Raw genomic sequence first — 26,030 nt, 5'->3', positions numbered from 1 at the left:
AATAATAAAAACAAGAAATAAATGTACTAACATGAAAATAACTGCATTTACCTTAGTGGATTGTGCTGATGGTGCATGTGGAAGCTGGAGAGGAGGAAGGAGGGAGAGGGTTTTATTGCTTGGAAGGTGAGGCACCTTCCAAGCTAACATCAGATGACTGTGCTTCTGGTGTTTGCTCTCTTTGTCTCAACACCACTTGTAGAGGGTTGGGGCTCACTAGGCTTGCTTTCTTTAGAGAACCACCTCTCCAAAGTTGCCTGGTGTTGGCGACTTTTCTTAATTTTTCTGAAGTGGTCAATCACATTGTCACTGAACAAGTTAATGCTCCTGTTAACCACTGCTTTATTAGGGTGCCACTTTTCAACAATGGAAATATGAACGACACTAACGCTATGTTGGCGGTTCGGTTATAGAAATACATTCGGAATTAGGGACTAAATTTTCTCGAATTTACGGTTCGGAATTAGAGTAGTTCGAGATGAGGGGCGTTCGGAATTAGGGGTCACTACTGTATATATATATATATATATATATATATAAATATATATATATATAAATATATATATATTGTTGCGGATCTCCGACGTCGGCTCTCCCCTTATCAAGGGGGGGGGGGGGGTTAATCCCCTTGTCCTTTTCTCTGGCCGACGCGAGTCCTGGAGGTTATATGCTCCTTCCGGTCGGTATTAGGTAGGGTTATTGGTCAACTTAGTCCTAATACCTAATTACTAACACTGACCATGAAGCAGGGAAATAACTCCCACCCGAACCACAGCGTTAGTGGACACGTCGAGCGAAGCGAGCTGCGATTCGGGCCGTTAACAAGGACTAAACCCGATTATGGCAGTTTCGATCGTGCCACGTTTACCCAATGAGAGAAAAGACGGATGCGATCGGATGGAGAGGAAACCCAGAAAATAGGAAGAACATATTGGTTTATTAATTATGTACAAAGAAAGAAGAGGAAACGTAAGAAATGTACAGGATAGTAAGAGGAAGAAGAAGCACACAGGGCAGCCTTAAACAGTCTTTTTTTGTTTGTTTTTTGTTTTTTGTATACTGAATCGAGGCTCGTGAAAGAGCTGACATTTACTTCACAAACAAATCAACCAGACAAACAAAATATATAAAAAGAGGGAGCGGAAGACAATCTTATCAAACGGCCCCAAATCTTATTCTTAATACCCCAGGACAAACGGGCCCGTCTCACATACACACTCACACGGGGATTGTAGATGGTTGATGGTCACCAACGCGTCCAGGCTCCGGTTCAGGCTCCGGTCCAACGGACGAAACCCGCAGGCAGCTTCGCGTGTAGTGGAACGCGAACGGACAATTATATAACGGGGGGAAGGCTGGTGTCCTAGCGGCGTATGTAATACATGCACACTCGTGCCAAACGCCCCCTCTCCAAAGTCCTGCCTTTAACTCCCAACGCCAGCGAGCCCTCTTTAATCACAGTAGTCCTGGACAGTTCTCTCATCAGTGCGCTTCCTTGCAGTCCGGTGAAATGTGCGCTCTCCCAATAAGCCTTCTCAAATCCGCACCAGCGAGCAAGTCCTTTCGCAAAGCGCATATAACCACGAGTTATTTTATTACCAAGCGCGCTTCCAACAAGAGTCCTCTGCTAAGTTCTTCTCAATGCGCTCTCTCCCATAAGTCCTGTGAAAGGGCTTTGCGTTCGCGCTTTTATAAGTCAAGCAGCGATCGCTACGCGAGCCCAAAAACCACGCCTATCAGGCGATCCTACCTCAGCCCTGGTTGGCTGGGCATCGCTTACTGGCCACGCACTGATGGTGGGTTGACGTGGCCACACCTTCTTCCTGGCGCTCCGCCCCCTTTCTCAGGCCTCACCTCGTGGCTTATGGCGGCGTTTAGCGAGCTCACGCTCAAGGGCAGCGAACGCTGCTAACAAAGGCGCGTAACAAATTGGGAAGGGCCATGGGGCACAGACTGGGGAGCGCGCTTAATGGCGTCGCTTGGAGGGAGGCTGGCAAAATGGACGGAATGAACACAAGGGGCCTATTCTTATTTGATTGACACAACGCAGATTCAACTATTGGAAAATGGCCTTATCTAAACACAAACTAAGGAATAACTGAAGTCCTCTGGTGACCTATGTGTTGCTTGTGGCCTATCTATGGGGTGCTACCTTTAACTTTTAATGTTGTGATATTTATTTACGAGTGTGGGTTCTCAAAACCGCAACAATATATATATACAGTATATCTATATATATATATATCTATATACATATATATATATATACATATATATATATATATATATATATATATATATATATATATATACATATATATATATATATATATAGTTTTTTTTCCCTCAGTCTCCTCTTTTGTTGAAAATCAAATACGGCAACCCTAGCTTAACCCAAATAAGGGGCTGTTAAAAAATGTCAACCCTCTTTAGTTAGTAATTTGCGTAATGTAACACTTATTACATAAAGTAACGCTTGATTACCGTGCGTTCTCACATACCCTGCGTTCTGACGGGCTTGAATAAACCTTACTATTATTCGGCATACGATTAAATGTTTCAGGGTCCATCATTGTCAACAACATTCGTTCAAAACAAAGCCAATGGAAATCCAATGCAACAAACCCGGGCAGTGTAAAATCAGCAGAAGCCGACAGACCTAATGTGTTAGGTCTTCCAGAAAACCAAGATGGCGGCTGCATCATTCCGTCTCGATGCTATGGTGGGTGGAGTCAAGCAATATATGTGGGTGTGGTCCGGCAGCTGTCCGACCAATGGGTGCATATTTCAAAAATAGACCCCAATGATAACCCCAAAAACAACAATAACAGCAACAGCAACGCAAAGCTCTTATAGACCTGTGACATGTCACAGGCAACAATGGATTAAAGGGATTTTAAAAACTTCAATTAAAAGCAACCAATTAATTATTAGCCGCATCACCATGAAACTAGATATCTGAGATCACAAAGAGATCGGTCAAGGGTAAGCGTTCACCATATGACCTTGACCTTCAACATTTAGAGATTAAGAAAATGTGTCCCCATCTACAATCTATCCATAAAATGCAACATGAAAATTAGAGGAAAATTATTCAAGTTATGATCAAAAAGGTGTTTCTGTTAATTAGGTCACAATCCAAAAAAGGTAGGTAAAGGACACGAAACAAATATCAGGTGCACAACTTCAGCACAGGTGCACTATTATAATGCAAGAACATCCTGGAAGGCCAAGCGGTTGTTGAGATTCCACGTTGGCAAAATTGAGCGATGACAAAAAAGACACGTTATTTTTTCAGACCGCCATTTGACCTTGACCTTTAAGTCAGAGGGGTATGATGGAAATTAACCATAAATCTACCTTGATCTAGGCTATCTCAAAAGGCATTTTAGTTCTGATCGGATGAACAATACTCGACTTTTTGTGAAAAACGTTAAAATGTCTAATTATTATACCTTAAACATTATGCCAAGGTCAAAAAAAAAGTGTCAAACCCACAAACTTTCTATTCACATTATTGACGTGAAATTTCATTCCGAAAGTCGCAGCCGGCTCTGAGACACAGGTTGGAAATTGGGAATGTAGGAAGGAGAGAGAAAAACAAAACAAAAAAACAAGTAGAGAAACATTCAAAGTACATCCGCCCCCATGCCAAATAAATAAATAACATCGCTTCGAGCGCGCGACATTGCCGGGGAGCCTTCGGCGGCCGGCGATGCTGCCATGCGATGATCCACCCGTGCAGATGGAATTTCTTAATCAATTGGCTAATAAGCATACCCAAACCACCACTGTTTCGTCCGAATGTGTAACTTTTTTGAAAATTAATTAATCAATAGAGAAATTAAATAATCAATCGATTAATGGGTTAAGCAATAAATCAAAAGTACCCTTTATAGCCAAATCACTTTGTCACTGCCATATCCAAATCTCAGCTTCCGAGCTCAAAAGGTGCCTGAGTTATTTCCCAGATGAGAAAGGAAATAAATAAGTGATTTTCGTTTGTTTTCTGACAGACAAAGTGAACCAATTGCTTAACTTCATTTTTTGCTTCGTGCGCGTGGGATAATGACATAAGTAACTTGAATTTAAAAAATAAAACAAAGACACAAACACCATCTCACCCTTGCGAGAGAGTCCAAGCATTTCCGTGACAGGCTCTGCAAATCATCAGGTCGACACTGCATGTTCACCCAATCCAGCAAACTCTCATTGGAGCCATGAACCACATGTGGTGGTTTTGATTCGCACGGCTCCGATTCCAACCTTGCTTTGCTATCTTCTGGCTGGCAGATGTGCAACGACACAGTTGTGGGTGGGTGGATGAGACAAGGAAGCAGTGGGATGTTTGCCATGAGGGACGCTGCTTCCACGAGACTGGGAGGGAAGAGAGAAACGGAGGACAGAAGGATGTGCTGCAAGTCTGTACATGCCGAAAGGAAATGATGCAAACATAACAAGTCAGGAGACAACGATGGTTCACGAGCGAGCGGTATTCAATGACAAAGGACGGACTATAACCGAAACAGGCCCGGACAGGCCAGGCCCGGAAATGTCAAAACGAAGGTTACTGACCTTGAAATGAGATAGAAAATAATGTATAATCAGTTATGAGGTTAGTTGGCTACACAATACCGAAAATTCGGTTCGATTCCAACAACTTTGAAACTTTGACCTTTGCGACCTTCAAAGGTCAAAGGTCGAGGATTCTGAAATTTGTGGGAAAACTTGTATTTCATGATGTGTGATAATATAAGATCATGTACGACATTTCACCCTATCAGGAAGCGAACAATGTAATAAAACCATCAAAAATCGACTTTTCTAAATTTTGTGACCTTGTGACCTTGACCTTAGGGCGAAAATGAAAAATCGAGCTCCGTGGGGCTAGACACATGACATTGGCCTAACCAAATACTGAAACCCCTGTCAGATTCCACCAACTCCCTCGGAGAAGATGCAGCTTGAACTCGATTACCCCCTAAAAAGACATCTTTTTTGGGCGTGGCTCCGCCCACAATGGGCGCAATACGCCCACTCAAGGCAGGACACAACGAGATCATGATATCAACCTCCCACCCAAGTTTCATCAAGATCGGATGATATCATCGGGTAGTTATGCTGCGGACAGACAGACACACAGACACACACCCATGACGAATATAGTGGTCACTCTGTTTGATAACTCGTGAACCAATATCATTCAGAGCAGTGAGCAGGGACGACATAAGGAGAGATGATTCGAACAGACTGTGGGATAGGAAATTAGAATTTACACGTTTGAGGAGCTATGGGCACTCGGGCAGCAGGTTATCAGCACTTCCATGTCGCACCTTATGTGCTGTTGAAAACAAGAATGAGCATTAAACATGCAGAGCCTCCTTGGGGTAAAGTATATCGATCATGGTACGGCTGGGAATGAGCGATGTATATTAAAGCATGTAACATCACCGCTTTGCACAAAAAAGGTGCAAAAACAGATCCCAGCAACTACAGACCAATCAGCCTTCTCCCAATTATCAGCAAAGTCATGGAATCCATCATTGCTTCAGATATGAAATCTTTCCTCTTCTCCAAAGGCTTGATCTCTGATCATCAATTTGGTTTCCGACCTGGTCACTCTACTCTGGACATGCTGCTGCTGCTGTCTCAACAATGGATGGAGGTCCTCAATGCCAAACAGGAAATTAGAGCAGTCTCCCTTGACATATCACGTGCCTTCGATACGGTCTGGTACCCCGCTCTGCTCACCAAACTCTCCTCCTTTGGTATCCATGGAAATCTCCACGCATGGCTGGCGGACTTCCTCTCTAGTCGTAGTCAACGTGTGGCCCTGAATGGGTTTCTGTCATCTCCTCTTCCTGTTCAGGCTGGAGTTCCCCAAGGCAGTGTTCTGGGCCCTGTACTTTTTCTGGTCTTCATCAACGATCTCTCTGACTCTCTTGAAAATCCTCTCTATCTCTTTGCTGATGACTCTACTCTCTGTCGCTCCATTTCTCATCCCTCAGATCGGCAGTCTGCAGCCTCCTCACTCTCTGCAGACCTGGACAAAATCACAGACTGGGCAAACAAGTGGAACATGTCTTTCAATCCTGACAAATCTCACACTCTTACGATGTCTCTCCAAAAAGACCGACTGGTCTTTAAAACAGCTGTTCACCACCATCTCTTATCTTCCCCCATCCAAAACCTTGATCTTTCCTACCCCCGCTAATTTCACCCCAAATCCACTTTTATGAAATACCAACTTCTTTCCTGGAAGTCCTTGGTGTCATGCGTTTTATACTTCTCCCACCCCCCTTCCCACGCCTCCTCCCCCCAAGCCCACTCCCTCCCACACATCTCCCTGCTCTCAAATGTTATGTTTGTGTGCTTCCCCTTCTCTCCCCATCTTGTCTTCCGCTCCCTCTTTTTATATATTTTGTTTGTCTGGTTGATTGTTTGTGAAATAAATGTTAGCTCTTTCATGAGCCTCGATTCAGTATACAAAAAACAAACAAAAAAAACAAAAAAAACAATGAGCACATGTGCATGGCGAGCCAATGTGCGTACATACACACGCGAGCACACGAACACCTGATGATCCATATAAAACAGAGCACTGCGACCAGATATCGTACTTATGTACAAAAAATGAATAAGGCATCGCTAATTGAGGTTTCAGGTCCATGCTGTTTTGGCCTAAACAACACAGAAATCAAGAAAATGACCAAATGAGATCCTGGAATGTGGAGAGCACCGACATTGTGCCCGTGATTATCGGAGCAATGGGAATGATGAAGAAGAACCTCACGAAGATCTTATAAACCATCCCCGGGAATATTACGACAAACTAACTACAGTTAGCGGCTGTCTGGGGTTCGGTGACGATCCTGAGAAGAGCCCTCAGAACAAAAATCTGACAACAAGACCTTACTGAAATGGAGGTGGTAATTCGGGACCTGGGAGGACTCCGTTCCAGAAACCCGCATATGAAGATAACAACACAAACAACAACAAACGCGTACAAACATTTACAAGCGCGTATGTACACACACACACACACACACACACACACACACACACACACACACACACACACACACACACACACACACACACACACACACACACACACACACACACACACACACACACACACACACACACACACACACACACACACACACACACACACACACACACACACACACACACAACCCCATTTCCTGCTGCACGTACAAAAACAGGTTTTAAATGGATGGCAAAATTAAGTTCTAGACTACAGGATTTGGGCCTTGCCGACGAGATTTAGCAATTATCTCAAATACGTTTGGAATGATTCAAGAAAAGACAAAACATCCAGGAGGAAAGGTTAAGTGTTTGTCTCATCAAGATGTCCGTGTGTGTGTGGCAGCTCCATTGCGAGCGTTAGGCATTATATGAAAAAAAAATGGAGAGAGAGAGAGAGAGAAAGAGAGAAAGAGAGAAAGAGAGAAAGAGAGAAAGAGAGAGAGAGAGAGAGAGAGAGAGAGAGAGAGAAGAGAGAGAGAAAGAAAGAGAAAGAGAGAAAGAGAGAAAGAGAGAGAGAGAAGAGAGAAAGAGAGAGAGAGAAGAGAGAAAGAGAGAAAGAGAGAGAGAGAGAGAAAGAGAGAGAGAGAGAGAGAGAGAGAGAGAGAGATAAAGGGAAAGAAAGACAGAGACAGAGAGAGTGCACAAAATGTTCCACGTCCGAGTGCTGCTAAAATAACTCGTGTGAGAAGTGGAGTGATGGAAAATACGGGGAGGATTCTCTTAACTTTGGCGAGTGTTGGAATATCGAAATTATTTATTTATTTGTATTTTAAGTACCAGTACTTTATTATTTAAATATTTATATATTTTGCGCTGAAATAATTATTGACCAAAGCACTCCCCAGAAAAGTAACCCCTATCATTCACTTTACATCGCACTTTCCAGGTAAAGCGAGGACTAACTTTAGTCGGTGATGGGAAGAAAGGGCAACAGTTTGGTATGGCCTTCTCAGCCACCTGGATTAAAATGTTTAATTTTTTTTTAACCAACTTCTCTTTAAGAGCATCCTTGGTTATGGAGGGAAACTCAAACACCTATGGTGAGGTTTATATCAGAACAGGTAAAAGAAGGATCACCCACTCAGTAAGTGTGTTCTCGGGTGGAGGCTGTTGCTGCCGAAAGGCCGCGAGGGTGCGGGTGAAGGCCTGAAGGTGCTCTGTCTGTGCTCTTGCACAATCCTCCAGGTTCGCCACCATGGCAGCCCAACCCTGCTGCATCAAGTGCTGCTCCAAAACGAGCGTTTCACAGGTATCCGCGAACTCCGCTCCGGCCTCCTGCAGCTCCTGGGGGATGGTGGAGTTGAGGGAGAGGGAGGGGGAAAGGTAGTGGCAGCGGAGGGTGTGGATTGGTTTAAATTGCAAACAGCTATGTACCTGGATGCATTGGAGATATATATGGGTACGGGGATATTGGCAGAGCTTGTATGTCGATGGGTGATGGATACTGGGGTTGGTACAGTGCAGGCATGATGGGCCAAATGGCCTCCTGCACCAAAGTGTGTATACTTAAGGTCACATGACATGCTCTGGGCTATGACACATGGTGCCTTTCGATCTCTCACCAGTGTTGTTCAATGATAGGTTCATTTGGATCTCAGAGCTGTTGTGCAGCATCAGGACTCAAGGTGAGAGGTGTTTGCATCTGCAGGTTTTGCTTATAATACTCGCAACATCATTCATAAAGAAATGTAATGCGATTGAAAAATAATTTAATGCGGTCTGATGGAGTGATAGAAAAATCGTAACCTCCGCCACCAAGGGTCATGGAGGTTATATTTTCACCCCTGTCTGTCTGTCTGTGAACAAGATATCTCAAAACGTTGTGGACGGATTCGGACAAAACTTGGTGGAGAGCTTGCGTATGGGACAAGGACGAATCCATTCAATTTTGGTGAAGATCCGGATTCCGATCCGGCTAGTATAACTTTGTAAGTGATTCTTCACCATTGGGAGACAGGGCCAAAAATGAGATAGAGCAGGATATCTCAAAAAGTTGTGGACGGATTCGGACAAAACTTGGTGGAGAGTTTGCGTATGGGACAAGGAAGAATCCATTCAATTTTGGTGAAGATCCGGATTCCGATCCGGCTAGTATAACTTTTTAAGTGATTCTTCACCATTGGGAGATGGGGCCAAATATGAGATATAACAGGATATCTCAAAATGTTGTGGACGCATTCGGACGAAACGTGGTGCAGAGGTTGTGTATGGGACAAGGAAGAATCGATTCAATTTTGGTGAAGATCCGGATTCCGATCCGGCTAGTATAACTTTGTAAGTGATTCTTCACCATTGGGAGACAGGGCCAAAAATGAGATAGAGCAGGATATCTCAAAAAGTTGTGGACGGATTCGGACAAAACTTGGTGGAGAGTTTGCGTATGGGACAAGGAAGAATCCATTCAATTTTGGTGAACATTCGGATTCCGATCCGGCTAGTATAACTTTTTAAGTGATTCTTCACCATTGGGAGATGGGGCCAAATATGAGATATAACAGGATATCTCAAAATGTTGTGGACGCATTCGGACGAAACGTGGTGCAGAGGTTGTGTACGGGACAAGGAAGAATCGATTCAATTTTGGTGAAGATACGGATTCCGATCCGGCTAGTATAACTTTTTAAGTGATTCTTCACCATTGGGAGATGGGGCCAAATATGAGATATAGCAGGATATCTCAAAATGTTGTGGATGGATTCGAACGAAACTTGGTGGAGAGGTTGTGTATGGGACAAGGAAGAATGGATTCAATTTTGGTGAAGATACGGATTCGGATCCGGCTAGTATAACTTTTTAAGCGATTCTTCACCATTGGGAGATAGGGCCAAATATGAGATATAGCAGGATATCTCAAAATGTTGTGGATGGATTCGAACGAAACTTGGTGGAGAGGTTGTGTATGGGACAAGGAAGAATGGATTCAATTTTGGTGAAGATCCGGATTCGGATCCGGCTAGTATAACTTTTTAAGTGATTCTTCACCATTGGGAGATAGGGCCAAATATGAGATATAGCAGGATATCTCAAAATGTTGTGGATGGATTCGAACGAAACTTGGTGGAGAGGTTGTGTATGGGACAAGGAAGAATGGATTCAATTTTGGTGAAGATCCGGATTCGGATCCGGCTAGTATAACTTTTTAAGTGATTCTTCACCATTGGGAGATAGGGCCAAATATGAGATATAGCAGGATATCTCAAAACGTTGTGGACGGATTCGAACGAAACTTGGTGGAGAGGTTGTGTATGGGACAAGGAAGAATGGATTCAATTTTGGTGAAGATCCGGATTCGGATCCGGCTAGTATAACTTTTTAAGTGATTCTTCACCATTGGGAGATAGGGCCAAATATGAGATATAGCAGGATATCTCAAAAAGTTGTGGATGGATTTGGACGAAACTTGGTGGAGAGGTTGTGTTTGTGACAAGGACGAAGCGATTCGATTTTGGCGAAGATCTGAATGTGGATTCGGATATGATAATTATTTAATTTTCAAGTGATTCTTCACCATTGAGGGATCAGGCAAAAAGCGATATATAACATATTTTAAAAAGTTATGAATGAATTATGAATAAACTTGGCGGACGAGTTGGTTCGGTGACAAGAACAAGCCGATTAGAATTTGATTCAGGTCCGAATCCAGATCCGGCCTATCAGTGGGATACAAAACGTAAACTGTTCAGCCTGGCGGAGGTATGTGCGCTACCGAGTGCTGTTCTAGTTTTGATATACCTTCAGGAAGATTTACATTTGAGGTAATTGAAAACGAGTCATTCCTGTAAGATACAAATTTGTTCGTTCAATGGGTGCACTTGCGGTTGAGCTGTCTTCGTTTGGGTTCGATTCCCATTCGGCATGTGATGGTTCAGTGCCAGAAGAAGGCATGCAGCAGCATCTCACAGCATACACCTGTCCCATCTGCATTTACATTTTGGACGGTAAATATCCCACATACCTTTTGAAACAGTAAGCAATTAAATGCCAGCAGCCTGGGCAAACTCCATGCTTGGAGTCAGCTGCATAATTAATTAGCACAACCTCAATGAAGTTGGGGATGATGGGGAAGGAAGAGGGCACAGGTGCGATGAGCTAAATGGTGTTTTTTCGTTTTGTTGTTCTGTTCTATTGTTCTATTGTTCTGTTGTTCTATTGTTCTGTTGTTCTATTGTGCTATTGTTGTTCTGTTCTGTTGTTCTGTTCTAAATGTTCCAAATCCGATGTTGATGTTTCCACGTAAAACTAGAACGGCACTCGGTAGTGCGCATATTCCTGCCAGTCTGAACAGTTCACGTTTTGTATCTATTGATAGGCCGGATCTGGATTCAGACCTGAAACAAAATCGAATCGGCTTCTTCTTGTCACCTAACCAATTCATCCATCTAGTTTTGTCCGAATCTACCCACAACTTTTTGAGATATCCTGCTCACAGACAGACAGACCTGCTCCGTGGAGGTGGTGGAGCGATTGGTGAAAACTCCGTGGAGGTGAAAACATAACCTCCGGTCACCTTTGGTGGTGGAGGTAATTAATATGGATGCAACTGGCTATATAAGACTGACCGTCTTTCCCAGAAGGAAAGATTCTGGAGTCACTGTATATATATAAAATAACCACCTTTAGAGGCCATTTTTCCCCGCAAAGCGGGGGTTGGCCTTTTTCGGGCACCGTGGTTGTTGTTGTTTTTTTTGGTCTCCTTTTTGAAGCAATGTTTTACGGCCGGATGCCCTTCCTGCCGCCAACCCTGTTTGTCTGGAGTCACTGTGACAACCGAAAATGATCGGTGAAGCTCCTGTGATGCTACATCTTGCACCCATGCCGATGATGCCCCTGGCTAATCCACACACTGCAAAGACCAAGCGGTATTAGAAAGTGAATGATGCTTTGTAGGATGAAACGCAAAGTTGGATGTACCAGGGCGAGCTGGGTCCGCAGGGCAACTGTAGGGAAAACGGCAGGAAGCAAAATAGAGTCTTGGGCACGGGAGGGAAGGTTGGATTGAGGGCGTGGTGGAATAGAAGCCAGGGGAGGCCGGTCCAACACGATGAGCTCCTTGCTGAACAAGAAGATAGGGTTTGTGTCCTATATAAAAAGGGGAGGAAAAAAAAATCAAAAGGGAAAGAAGGTTGGAAGGGAATAGGAGTGAAGGGAATAGCATTTCTGAGTGAGTGCAGGGTGTGAATATTCTGCAATATTTGTGTACGTAATAAATACATGGTCTCGAAGGACTTTATGATGGATGCAGTCAAGTAGGGAGGGTAAAGGGGCGTGGTGCACAACATACATGGGGGCGGGGCAGAGCGGACAAATAAGAAGTAGAATAATTTCAGGCAAAAACAAGGTGCACCTACCGTGCCTGCATTGAAACTGCAAACTCGGCGGTTGCCAGATAGGCACTCCCCACCGTTTACCACGAGCACCTGGTGCTGTGGTGCGATTCCATGTCGCTCCTGCAACGCCTGCTTCAGCTCTGTTACACTGAACACACATCACATAGTGTGCAACATAATGCTCATCACAATTTATCATCCACTAGCACATTAACCGTAGTGTGATTGAGTCATCCCTCTTACAGTGAGGCATGCGCGCACACGCACACACACGCACACGTACAAACACACGCACACGCACAAACACATGCACAAACGCGCGCACACACACACACACGCACAAACACGCACACGTACAAACGCGCGCACACGCACACGTACAAACGCGCGCACACGCACACGCACAAACATGCGCACACGCACACACACAAACGCGCGCACACGCACACACACACAAACACGCGCACACAAACGCGCGCACACGCACACGCACGTAAACTTACACATGCAATTCTGACAACTCCTCAATCCTCCTTCCCCCAAAGCCTCAACCTCCCCTCCTACCACTGTCCTATCTTTGCTCTCCTTTCCCTCCCCTCCTCTCACCAAATCCAAGTCCGCACCCTTCCCCGCCTATCCCGAATGCATCAATTCCAATGCTTCCCATCTCACCTCTTGCCCCTCTCCCTCAAAAAAGCAAAAGGGCATTCCCACATCAAAACAGCAGAACGTTTAACGCTTTCCACTCCCCTGACATGCTATCGACGACTTCACACAAGCCCGTCATGGTCGGCTGTCCAACTCACAATTTTAAGAGAAAAAAACTGTTGTCAGAAATAATAGCAAGGACCTGCGTAACCTCCACAGCAAAATTGCTGTTTGAGAGAATGCCACATAGTTATTTGGGCGGTGTATAAACAACAGAACGCTGTCTCCATTGCTGAGGCCTATTTTCAGCAGTAATGGATGAATGGCCAAATCGCTACAAAGATGAGATTAAAATGTCAAAGTAATCAAGCAAAGGTGCAATTAAAAGTGTGCGAGTGTGCAAGAGTGTGAGTGCGCAAGTGCATACGTTTTCAAAGCGAGTTCTGTTTCAAAGGTGAGCGTCGCTCCAGTGTTCACCGTGAAAATGAATAACTTCATGTTGTTATTCCTTCTCCACCCTGTCCTTTCTTCACTCAACGGCTATCGTTGCCATCACCAGTCTCATTCTTCTCTCCCTTCCCTCTAATATCTTCATTACTCCGCGCATCGTCATTTTGTACAGATACCTACTGGAGGTCCCATTGTCCAGAAGTTTTCCCTGGCAGTGTCCAGAAGTCTTGCTCTTGGTGATCTAAAATATATGGCAGGCCAAAGTCGAACACCAGCAGCACAAAGCTCCTTGAAAGAAACACAGAAGGGCAAAGGTCAGGACGACAACCACCACAAACCTATTTACCTGTGACCATGCAACCTTGTTGGCTTAGACGCATGTGCTCACGACGTTCAACGGCCATGTTGCATCCATCACATTAGAAGGGCACGTTTTGTGTGTGTGTGTGTGTGTGTGTGTGTGTGTGTGTGTGTGTGTGTGTGTGTGTGTGTGTGTGTGTATATGTGTGTATATGTGTGTATATATATTGTTGCGGATATGAGGATTGCATTTTTTTGATTGTGTGTATTGTATTGCGGTAAATTGTTGTGTAACATTGGTTGGATATGGCCCCTCCTGCCTCCAGAGTTGTGTAAAGGTAAAAAGGGCGTCCCGGTAGTTAATTCCATGAAACACCACATTGCAGGACACTATAAGACCCTTGTTCAGTAGTTTATATCCTTATTATGTGTTTTAGGGTAAGGCCTTGTCGTCCATTAACATGACACTCCATTGCACCAAGTGAAAGAGATAGATTCCCTTCATCCTTCATTCCCATTCCCAAAAACCTCCATTCCCCCTTTCGTCAATTGCCATTCGCATTGCCAACTACAATTGCCGCCATTGACCACGAGGCAGGGTTGGGGAAGAAAGGCGGGTCCCCACCTCGTCATAGAGGGGAGGAGTGAGTCAGCCCCACTCAACCAACCACGAACAAGGGGTTGGACTTGGAGAGGGTGTGGAGAGAAACATCAAGGAGGTTCGCGAAGGTTGAGGGGCGGGGCCTATATAACCCACCGCGGGACGTCCCCCAAGCAGATCTGAGATGAGCTTTGACGGAGATGGGTCCAGGAGATGCGCTGGAGACGAGCAGGTGTGACCGAGCCGCCGTGAAACGTGCCGCGCTGCAGGAAAAGCGGACCGGGGCAACGCAAGGAGCGCACGAGGCAGCAGTACAGAGAGAGGAACTTCGCCCGCGCAGTTTGGGACCAAAGCTCGGCTTCTTGACGGCGGTGCCTTCTGGCCCGACCGTGCCCAGTACCCGCTGAACCTTCCTTGCCTCTAAAAGCCACCCATCTCCAAGCCATTCATTCCTGCCTGCATTTCCCCATGTAAGTGTGATCGTCCGTCTGTCTTTAACGTTGTCCTGGGGTTTATTAATTAAGCTTGTATAGGTAAGCTTAAGATTTCACTGTGTGCCTGCTCCTTCCATTTTCTGTATATAACAAACTGCTCTCTTTGCTTTGGCTTGTGTAAATAATTAATAAAACCTGTTATTCCTCCGCACGTCTTCTTCTTCTTCTTCCTCTTTACATTCGGTCGCTTTAGAGGTTTCCACATTGAATAGCTGTGGCGCGATCGGGCCAACGTTTGGGTGAATCGGGGTAACTGTTAGGTCGCGGGGCCTCCGCTCGGCAAACAACATCCTTAACCGCGAACCGTGACAATATATTGTTACAGACGCGGTTGTGGATGTTAGTTTACCGAGCGGTTTGGTATGACCACGTCTGCACAAGTTACCCGATTATACTCGAACGTTGCCGAGTCGCGCTACGCTAGGTCAATGAAGGAAAAGGACACACGGCTGGGATTAAAATGACACGACACCAGGGATACGGTTCTCAAGACCCCCGGAGGAGGTTATATTATGGCGGAAGGTTAGACTACAGGGACGAGAGGTACAGCATAGAAAGACAAGCACTTAGACACACTCTTATATTAACCCCAACAGACGACAGATAAACGGGACAAAAGGCTGACTCACACGGGGATTGATGGCAAGGAAAGCGAGTATTCGATGGCCAGCACAAGGTGCACCTTGTGCTCAGGGACAGGATAGCGCGGCCCAAAAGATGCAGGAGGTCTCTCAGCGCTCGGAGGTGGCTCTCTTGTCTTCTCAAGCTCGGGGCGCATCTCACATCACGTCCGGTACGTGGCCGCGTATATCCGGCGGGGAGTGACACGCCCTCGGCTCGTTAGCTCCGCCCCAGATGGAATCGGCACGTTGCTTCTCATTGGGTGCGTGCTGGGGGGGTTACCCTTGACGAGGAACTGACAGCCAGCCCCTTCGTGGTAACCCCGTAACCTGGAGCACATGGGCCATGGCGGCTAACCGAGCCGGAGGGAGGACGCCCACTCCCCGCACCGCGGCCGCGCCGCCCCCCGCTGTGGTTGTAGTTGTTGTTGTTCCATGAGATGATGGGAGGATGCGGAGATGAGGTTGTGGGGAGGTATTGGAAGGTCCTAAACTCACTACTGGTGCCATACAATCACATTCTGGTGCAACGAAGAGTCAGAATTAATGGAAACGAGTCCTTAACTGACATAGACTAAGAATAACTAGCAAGATGTCCGAAAGTTGTCTACGTGTGATGCGGTGGACCTGGGCACGACATTTAATGGGGGAAAAAGGGGAAGGTCGGTTCTACAGAGTGTTGTTTACAGACAATGGGACTAGGGAATGGGGGATTGGGGATAGTTGGGGAGTATTGGGGAAATAGGGGAATATTTACAAGCGGATATGGAGGCCAAATTCCATATTCGCAACATTGCACCCTTCTCTACCCTCGGGGCGTCCCGACCCGATAAATTTTTACCTATTTTAGTGTGGCACTCAGATGTAGTTCCCTCTACTATTAACTCTACCCTGAGTGCGACAGTTTTACAGATATTCACAAATGAGTAAATATGTCCCCCTGCGACGTTGCACCCTTCTCCTCTCAGAAACACACCCACAGGATAACCGAATCCGGAAAGAATTCTCAAACTAAACATACAGCCGGTAGGGAGCATTTTTTACAAGACTACGCTGATATTTACACTACGATCCAGGACCTGTTTTTGGAGGGACACATGCAGATGTTATGCATAGAGAGAGCACGCATGCCAGCATCGATACACCAACCCACGAGTGCTCTGTGGCCTACGGCCTTTAATAATGTGCAGAGCACCCCTTCCAAGCATCAAAAGCACCACCCCTTCACACAGTCAGCACCATCCGGTGCACCAATAAAGTGTTTATGAATCACCGGTGGTGTCACAGCCGGCCGATGTTCTGCCGCTGGTCTTGCCTTCGTGTGGTGCACTTGGTGTTCTTGCCTCTTTCAAAAAATAAAGAAAGGCGCCAACCGCGTCCATTTCTATATTGTGGCCTTCAGTGGTGTCAACTAAAAGTGGTTCACCTGTATGGCATAGGTGCCACGTTGACCCATAGGTCCATCCACGGGTGGTGCTTGGCCGCAAAAGAGCTGCGGTCCATTGTGGGTGGCCACAAACATTGCGGTCCATATGGTGTATCGATCCAAGCAGCAAGCAGCGAAAGTGCAGGCCCACAACTGCGGAGCCAGCACCCCTCTCTCCTCTCTCTCTGCCCCAAAGCCAGATCCTCGGAGGTGGGAGACAAAAGAAGCAGACAAGTGAGTAAGGTGGTAAGGGCGCAAAAGTGCACGCAATACAAGATGATGCACACTGGGGGCACATGGGAACCAGGTGAGACAGGTACGTTCCTATCGTACGCCCCCCCCCCCCCCCCCCCCCACCAGGTAACCTACATGGCCCCTCCCTTACCCCTTACTGTATCCACAAAACACAACACTACCCATAAACATCTACTTTACAAATCAACAACCATCCCTACTGTCTTCCCCGTTCCTCCCATATACCAAATTCGTCTTCTCTCCCTCCTAACCAATCAAATTTGCCATTTTCAACTCAACATCATAATTTGCCATCTCCAACTCAACATCATAATTTGCCATTACCAATTCATCATCAGTCCCTCCTAGGGAGGGAGAGATGGAATCACCCCAATGTCTCATCCACGTCGTGATGCGTCTCACAAATCCTCACCGCAATTCTCATTTCCTGCACAGAACAAAGAAAACACAGGTGTGGAGTCATCATCATCACCACAGGCAAGTGGCTGCGTATGGTGCGACAGGTTCATCAATCCTAACTATTTCCTAAATTACTTTAACAACTTTACACTACCCGGGGTCTTTCTCCGGCCAAACCATTGGCCCTCTTACACTATGGGTTCTAAAAACCAATTCCCATTGGCCAAACTGTGGTGCTTTTCAATTTGGGGTCTCACTCCCCCGATTCATCTCCCGGTGCCCTCGCACAATTTCTGGGCCGCGACGTGTACCTCTCCCAGCGGGTCTACCCACCTGCACACCTCCACCACTGCAGTTGCCTCCGAGCTTACCTGCTCCTTACCCTAACCTAACTACCTGGGGAAGGCCCTCTGGCGCTCTCCCCACTCGGTGCCCTCTCTGGCACTGGGCTGCCCGATCCACACCCGGGATCCTCAGGCACCCACTCACAACTACCGGCTCCCAGAGCCCACCTGCGGCCTCACCTGGCCGACATCCTCACAGTGGTGGAGTGCCCAACCAACTACACACACTAACAGGCTACACGCCCAGCCATTTCCACAACACTAATGCACCCATCCACAACACCATTCTGCAACCGCACCACAAATGCCAATATCCAACCACAATTTACCTGTACCCTCTACCTAACACTTACACTACCCGCCCCGGGTACTCGTGAAAGGGGTCCACTCTTCCCCCATCCACACCTTCGCACCATGCACACCACTCCGTACCACTTACTCCAACTCTCTCCACACACCTGTACTTGCACACCTGTGCTCTCACACCTGGTGCCACCTGCACCCTTCTCTCCCCAAGCGCATTCGCGCTGATCCACAACACTCATTACTCACACACTGTTCCACACACCTGTCCAGTTGCACACCTGTGCAATCACACCTGTTCCATCCTCACACACACACGGCATCATCTCATCTAACTACTCCCCTCTGAAACTTGCGCTTCCCAGTCGTCCCTTTAAACTATTGCGCTCCCTCGTCATTATCATCCATACTAATCTACCTGCGTCCCCACTACAGGTATCAGTCACTAACTAAACTTAACGTCACCTAATGTCAATCTCTTCTAGATCCCTACAATATAACCTAACCCACCCGGGCTAGTTTTCACTGCCATACACCCCATAAGCTATTGCTCCTTTGCCCCCCTCTGTGAGGGATGGTGGATTTGTCATCCCACCACATCGGGGGGGTCTCTCACTATTAATTTTGCATATCAAATTTCAACAAATTAAAAATTTGCCAATCACTACCCATCATCTGCCAATCACTACTGCCAATCCTTTGCCAATCATCAAATTTTGTTTTTCTCTAATTTTGGGGCCAAAACACTAACCTCATCACCCAGTCTACTCACTAATACCTCTCGGTGCGCCAATCCCTGTCCAAAGCCCGGCTTCGTAAAGCCAAGCCATGAATGCGGGTTGTTCTGTGCCAGCGGCTGGATGCGTCCGGCACTCGGTGCAGGGACGGGGGCTTACCCGGGCCGAGATCCCACGCACCATCTCGGCGTGGAGCTATCCAATGTCCCGATCTCGACCTGCCGGACTGCCTCAACCAAAAGTGGTCGCCATAACGACCCTTTCTATCGGGCTGCCCGCTCCGCCTAGTGGAGCACGGACGCGGCCGTTCAAAGCGAGGCCCGGCACGCACCGAGGGCCCGCTTCGGCTAAAAGTCGACCTAACCTCTAACCCGTGTAACGTCGATGCTTCACCTGCATGCTTACACCCCGCAGCCCGTTCCTTGCTCACACATCCAGCCGTTCCCATGCTACCTTTCCTTACACACCCAGGTACACCCATTCTACTCACAGCCCTGGTCACACACCTGACCACCGAACACTTTGGCACACATTCGTTGGTAGCACACCTCACCAACACACCTCTTCGCACCCCCTCCTCGGTCACCTCCTCTGTGACAATCACAGGTGTGCTCTCACTCGCACATCCTACCACGTGCCTCACTACCAATTCCAGCGTGCATTCCCACTCACGCTCTACCATTCCAGGTGTGCATCCTTCCATCCCAGGTGTACATCCTCGCTCACCTGTCACAACCAACTCACTCTCCTTGTCACTCTCAATACTCTCACCTCCATTCTTGACAGCGCACTCACCCTTACTCTTGACAGCGCACTCTTTCCTCGTGCACCTGTCCGTCACACACCTTTCTCGCGCACACTCTCCCGTTACACCCTCTGTAACACTCACCACAGGTGGACACTCTTCCTTACTTCTGACAGCGCACTCTTTCCTCATGCACCTGTCCGTCACACACCTTTCTCGCGCACACTCCTGCGCACACTCTCCCGTCACACCCTCTGTAACACTTACCACACCACGCTTCCATGTGCTCCCTCGCACACGCGCTACGACCGACTCACTCTCGCCAGCACCCTCACTCCTTGGCACGCACTTTTTCCTCACACACCCCAGAGTCGGACTTTCTCGCACACCTCCTTTTTCGCACACCAGACCTGTCGCACACTTCACCCACGGCCTCTCACGAACACCCGGGTCCATCTCGACCCCCAAGCTCATTAAATCCCCTGGCGCATCATACGCACGACCATATTGGTCACCACTTACACCGGGTCCTCTTCCTCTTCGCTTCTCCTCCATCACCTGCGAATCCCTCATCCGGTTAATGGGCACATCATCACGATCCAAACACAGACTTTGGACCAATTCTTTTATCTCCTCTTTTATCTCTTTCTTATCCCCTCTCCGTCGCTTCTTAATTTCGCTCATCCCTTCTTCCACTTCTTCTAATTTCTGCTTCACCTCTTTTATTCCCCGGTACGTCTCCTCAAGCTCGTCCTCCAAGGCTACCTTGACCGTTTCCATGTGCGTCCTCACCTGCCGGTCCTTCGTCTCCATTACCTCTATCACCTCGTCCAACCTCGTTGTCAGTCCCTCACGTACCATCTGACATTCCCTCTTCGTCGCTACCAAGTCATTTTTTAGGTCATTTTGTGTCGCTTTTAACCCTCCTATTACCGCAGTGTTCCTTTGAACCTGCTCCGTTACTTCTTTTTGTCCCTCCGTCAGCTGTTCCACCTCCTGCGTCAGGACCTCTATGCCCCCTTGTAACTTTACAGTCCCCTTTCTCACCTCCTTCTCCATGTGCTCCTTACAGTGCCTCACCTCCTCGCGCACTCCTCCGACCTCCTCACTCACTCCTCTTCTGATCTCCTCTCCCATCACTTGCATCTCCTGCCCAGATGCCACCCTCATCTGCTCCATTTCCTCCCTGTGAGCATCCAGTTTAGTTTCTACCCCCATTCTGACCCCCTCTATCTGCTGCCCCATTTGGTTAACTTCCCTTTCCGCTTGGTCCCTCATGTCCCTCAATTTGCCTTCCATGGTGTTTTCTAACCCCTCTAACCCTTTTTGCATCCCTTCCATTTGATTCTCTTGAGCGGCCATTCTGTTTTCTACCCCCGTTAACCCCTCCTGTATTTCCCCTAATCTATTGTTCAATTTCCCAAATTTCTCGTCTAATCCCTCACTGGTACCCCTCGCTTCGTCCCTCATTACCCCCATTTGGTTTCCCATTACCCCCAATTGCTCACTCCGAGCCCTCGCTTCGTCCCTCATTACCCCCATTTGGTTTCCCAACCGCTCACTATCAGCCCTCATTCCCACCATTTGTTCCATAAGGGCCCTCATTTGCAGGAGGAAAAGGTTCGAATCCACCAGGGGCGCTGCCACGGTCGCGGGCGCGGTGACCAGCGAGGCGCCATTTTGTGCGTTTGCTACCCTCGCTGCTTCGCTCTCCTCACGTCCCTCAATTTGGTCCTGGACCGACCCTGCCTCACTCTCCACTACCGGACCCCAGCTGTCTTGGTCTGCCATAGCGCGACTTTCAAAATTCGGGTTTTTATTTTCGTATAACAAAATCAAATTTCGCCGTTATAATTTCGCGCGGGAAACGCGCTCCGAATCGATTCTACTACAAATTTGGGCCTAATAAATTTAGTCCCGGGTCCGAATTTCACTCCTCGACACCAATTGTTACAGACGCGGTTGTGGATGTTAGTTTACCGAGCGGTTTGGTATGACCACGTCTGCACAAGTTACCCGATTATACTCGAACGTTGCCGAGTCGCGCTACGCTAGGTCAATGAAGGAAAAGGACACACGGCTGGGATTAAAATGACACGACACCAGGGATACGGTTCTCAAGACCCCCGGAGGAGGTTATATTATGGCGGAAGGTTAGACTACAGGGACGAGAGGTACAGCATAGAAAGACAAGCACTTAGACACACTCTTATATTAACCCCAACAGACGACAGATAAACGGGACAAAAGGCTGACTCACACGGGGATTGATGGCAAGGAAAGCGGGTATTCGATGGCCAGCACAAGGTGCACCTTGTGCTCAGGGACAGGATAGCGCGGCCCAAAAGATGCAGGAGGTCTCTCAGCGCTCGGAGGTGGCTCTCTTGTCTTCTCAAGCTCGGGGCGCATCTCACATCACGTCCGGTACGTGGCCGCGTATATCCGGCGGGGAGTGACACGCCCTCGGCTCGTTAGCTCCGCCCCAGATGGAATCGGCACGTTGCTTCTCATTGGGTGCGTGCTGGGGGGGTTACCGGGCTCCGCCCTTGACGAGGAACTGACAGCCAGCCCCTTCGTGGTAACCCCGTAACCTGGAGCACATGGGCCATGGCGGCTAACCGAGCCGGAGGGAGGACGCCCACTCCCCGCACCGCGGCCGCGCCGCCCCCCGCTGTGGTTGTAGTTGTTGTTGTTCCATGAGATGATGGGAGGATGCGGAGATGAGGTTGTGGGGAGGTATTGGAAGGTCCTAAACTCACTACTGGTGCCATACAATCACATTCTGGTGCAACGAAGAGTCAGAATTAATGGAAACGAGTCCTTAACTGACATAGACTAAGAATAACTAGCAAGATGTCCGAAAGTTGTCTACGTGTGATGCGGTGGACCTGGGCACGACATTTAATGGGGGAAAAAGGGGAAGGTCGGTTCTACAGAGTGTTGTTTACAGACAATGGGACTAGGGAATGGGGGATTGGGGATAGTTGGGGAGTATTGGGGAAATAGGGGAATATTTACAAGCGGATATGGAGGCCAAATTCCATATTCGCAACAATATATACATACATACAGGGTGATTGAAAAGTAACTCCCTATTTTAAAATATTTAGAATTTATTTATTTATTGTAATATTTTTCTCAAATTTTTAGTGTTTGTTCCTTAATGTATGAGAATTTAATCTGTGTTGGTTTTTTTTCAGATTATTTTTTGTTTGAAATTCGGAAGCCCTACAAACATGGCTGGACGTCTTACCCTGCAGGAGCGTGCCCAGCTAGCGGCACGTTACGAAGTTTGGAAATCCGTTGTTCAAGTGCAAAGATGGTGGAGGACCATTAAAGGAGCACATGCTCAAGTTGAGGCAAAGACGATCAAGAATTGTCATGCAAAACTCATGGCTACAGGATCTGTACCTGATACTCGAAGAAGCTGTCGCCCTTCCAAGTCCAGTGACCCGGAGACAGTGCAAGCAGTTCAAGAAATGTTTACACATAGCCCAAGAAAGTCAATTCGACAAGCAGCAAGGGAAAGTGGGCTCTCCTTTCACACAGTACGAACTGTGCTCAAAAAGGAGCTTAAATGGCATGCTTGGAAGCCGCACTACTGTCAAGCAGTCTCTGCTGAAGACTGCGACATTCGCATGGAGTTTGGGGAGGTGATGCTGGCTTGGTATGAAGATTGGTCTGATCTCTTTAAAAATATCCTCTGGTCTGATGAAGCGGTATTTCACATCGGTGGGTTTTTGAACCGTCACAACTGCTATTACTGGGCAGGAGAAGATCCTCGTGTTATTTCTGAAAAAACGCAATATCGGCCCAGGGTAACGGTATGGTGTGGAATGACTTCGGAAAGGATTGTAGGTCCCTTCATTCTTCGCGATACCATGAATGCCAAAAGGTACCTCACCATGCTGCAAGACGAAATCTGGCCAATTATCAGTGCTTCGGAGAATGTTGAAGATTTGATTTTCATGCAAGATGGCGCTCCTCCACATTTTGCTATTGTTGTTCGTGAATTACTGAATGCCCACTTCCCTGGGAGATGGATGGGTCGTCGTGGTCCGTATGAGTGGCCAGCCAGGAGCCCTGACTTAACACCATGTGACTTTTTTTATTTTGGGGTGGATAAAAGAGCAAGTCTACTGTACCAAACCAACGACTTTGGAAGAACTTGAAGGGCGAATACGAGAAGTTATGTCTTCCATCCCACAAGAGTTCCTGGTGAAATCAGTTGACGCGGTTCCCGGGCGGCTTGAGAAGCTGGTGGCGAATTCTGGTGCCCATATCGAATTTTAAATAAAACTTCATGCTATACGCTTTCTTCTTATATCCATTTCTTGTAAAAATTATAGTTAAGAAATAAATTATAAGTATTTTAAAATAGGGAGACGGCTCTCCCCTTAGCAGGGGGGGGGGGGGGGGGGTTAATCCCACTTCTATTTGTACTGGCCGTCTCCGCTCCTGAAGCTACCCCGCTCCCTTGTGGGGTGGGATTGGCCGAGGCGATCGGTCAAAGGATTCCCGTACACCCCCGCCGATCCCTCCACAAAGCAGGTGGGCAACTCCGTTCGAAACCACGGACAAGATGGTATTTTGCCGAGCGGTTTTAGCAGCCCGCGGTTCGAACCATTAGCAAGGACTAAACCCGATTCTTAAACGTTGGCCAAAATCACGCCACAGGTACTCATTGGGGAAATCACAAAGACGAACGGATGTGAAGGAAAGAAGGCAAAGGTAGGAAGAACAGGGATTTATTAACTAATTATGTACAAATCAAAGAAACCAGGGGAGAAGGAAAGAAACGAAAATAATTTACAGAAGAAGAAGACAGTGCAATTCTAGCTTATCTGCAGGCTTAACTTAAACTCCAGACAACACAGACAAACAGACGACAGTCAGACTTACACGAATGGAAATGAAGCAGGAATGGCTGGAGGGAGAAGAAGGTTCAGGCAGTCCACAGAACGGCCGGGCCGGGAGCGAGCAGGCCGCCGGCTCTCCACCCTCGGGTCCACACCGCCGGGATGCTCGTAGCAACGCGTCGGAGCTTGTTGTGGCTAGGCTGGTTGGGACAGCGTCTCCCTCGGTTCAGCACACCTCCCTCATAGCTTGTTCAGGCACCTCCCTTCACAGAACTGTTTGCCACGGAACTCCTCAACGACTCTCTGGTGGGGACTCTCTCACTCATCTCTGGTGTAGTCCCTCCCAACCTCCTTTTATGAGGCGCATGGCGATCAAGCCGCCGGCCTTTTTGGAAACGCCCATCGGTGAGCTCGCCTCGGCCTTGATTGGTCGCGAGGGCTCACCGATCCCGCCCCTTGATGAGGCGTTGGCAAAGCCAACGCCTTGTTCCTGGCGCTTGGCCGACTCCTCCCCCTGATGACGATGGGTGGCACGCCTTTCTTCCCCGAGCTGACCACGCCGTAATGGAGGCAATTGAAAGGGGATGGAGGTTTTGGGCAATTTGAACAGGGGATCTATCTTATTTCATTTGGTGCAATGCAGAGTCAACTAATGGGCAACAGAGCCTTAAACTGACATAGAATAAAGAGATAACGATTGAGGGAAGCCTATGATTTGCTATGTGCTTGTACATGGACTAGCTAAGGTGCACTTATTTCAATTAACAGCCAATTAAGGGGAAATGTACACAGGAAATTTAATACTAAATTTATAAAGTGAAGGTTCTAAAAACCGTAACAATATATATATATATATATATATATATATATATATATATATAATATATATATATATATATATATATATATATATACATATATATACATATTACATATATAAGAAAAGGCAGTGTCCGTCTGTCTGTCCGTCCGTCCGTCTGTCTCCTCCATAACTCCAAAACCATGAAACCTAGCGGCCCCAAACTTTGCATGCATACACCTGGACCTCCAACAGATTGCAAGGATGAAAACTGAAAGTGTTTGGGTGTGTAATGACATCGTTTTTGAAGACGATTAACGAGGTGCTCACAAGAAAAAAAAACCCCATGTGGTGACTTCCCAATATGGCGGCCCGTCATCTTTGTCAGCCCCTGCACCTTGCTGGGTTCTTAAGCTGCCATTTTGTTTTGGCCCACTCAAACGTGCATTGCCTTGGAAACACGATCAATTTATCATTACATAATTGAAGCATATCATCAAAAAAGTGATTCAGATATGAGGATTGGATGCTGTAGACCAAATAATGTCCAAATCTGGAGTGAAATCTGACAAAATTTACCATATCTAGCGATTGGTGAACGCTATTCAGGCTGCTTTTGCAAGCCATGGCGTTACAGCAGACAAGGCTCTCTTTTTGTTTTCACATACCC

At 47.2% G+C, this 26,030-nt stretch overlaps 1 protein-coding gene across 12 annotated transcripts in view; it reads right to left on the bottom strand.

The window, feature by feature from the left end:
- LOC137428682 (RB1-inducible coiled-coil protein 1) overlaps positions 1–26,030 on the bottom strand; it is a 189,496-nt gene that overhangs the window by 100,221 nt on the left and 63,245 nt on the right. For 4 of the 12 annotated variants that reach the window (XR_013623439.1, XR_013623440.1, XR_013623441.1 and 1 more), the window contains exons 1-6: positions 16,920–17,234; positions 13,659–13,766; positions 12,402–12,528; positions 11,965–12,132; positions 8,135–8,337; positions 4,125–4,377 (exon numbers count right to left, since the gene is read on the bottom strand). Coding sequence is in view for 8 of the 12 variants with exons in the window: in XM_078777766.1 (XP_078633892.1) it covers positions 4,125–4,377; positions 8,135–8,337; positions 11,965–12,132; positions 12,402–12,528; positions 13,659–13,766; positions 16,920–16,996 (936 nt within the window). In the remaining 4 variants the exon portion in view is untranslated. Of the gene's footprint in view, positions 1–2,625; positions 2,693–4,124; positions 4,378–8,134; positions 8,338–11,964; positions 12,133–12,401; positions 12,529–13,455; positions 13,767–16,919; positions 17,235–26,030 lie in introns of those variants that run through there. The other 8 variants (XM_078777760.1, XM_078777761.1, XM_078777762.1 and 5 more) reach the window with 4 other exon arrangements.

The sequence above is a fragment of the Myxine glutinosa genome, chromosome 5 (assembly GCF_964187855.1).
Source record: "Myxine glutinosa chromosome 5, kmMyxGlut1.1, whole genome shotgun sequence".
NCBI lineage: Eukaryota > Metazoa > Chordata > Myxini > Myxiniformes > Myxinidae > Myxine > Myxine glutinosa.
This window is presented reverse-complemented; position numbering and strand designations above follow the sequence as displayed.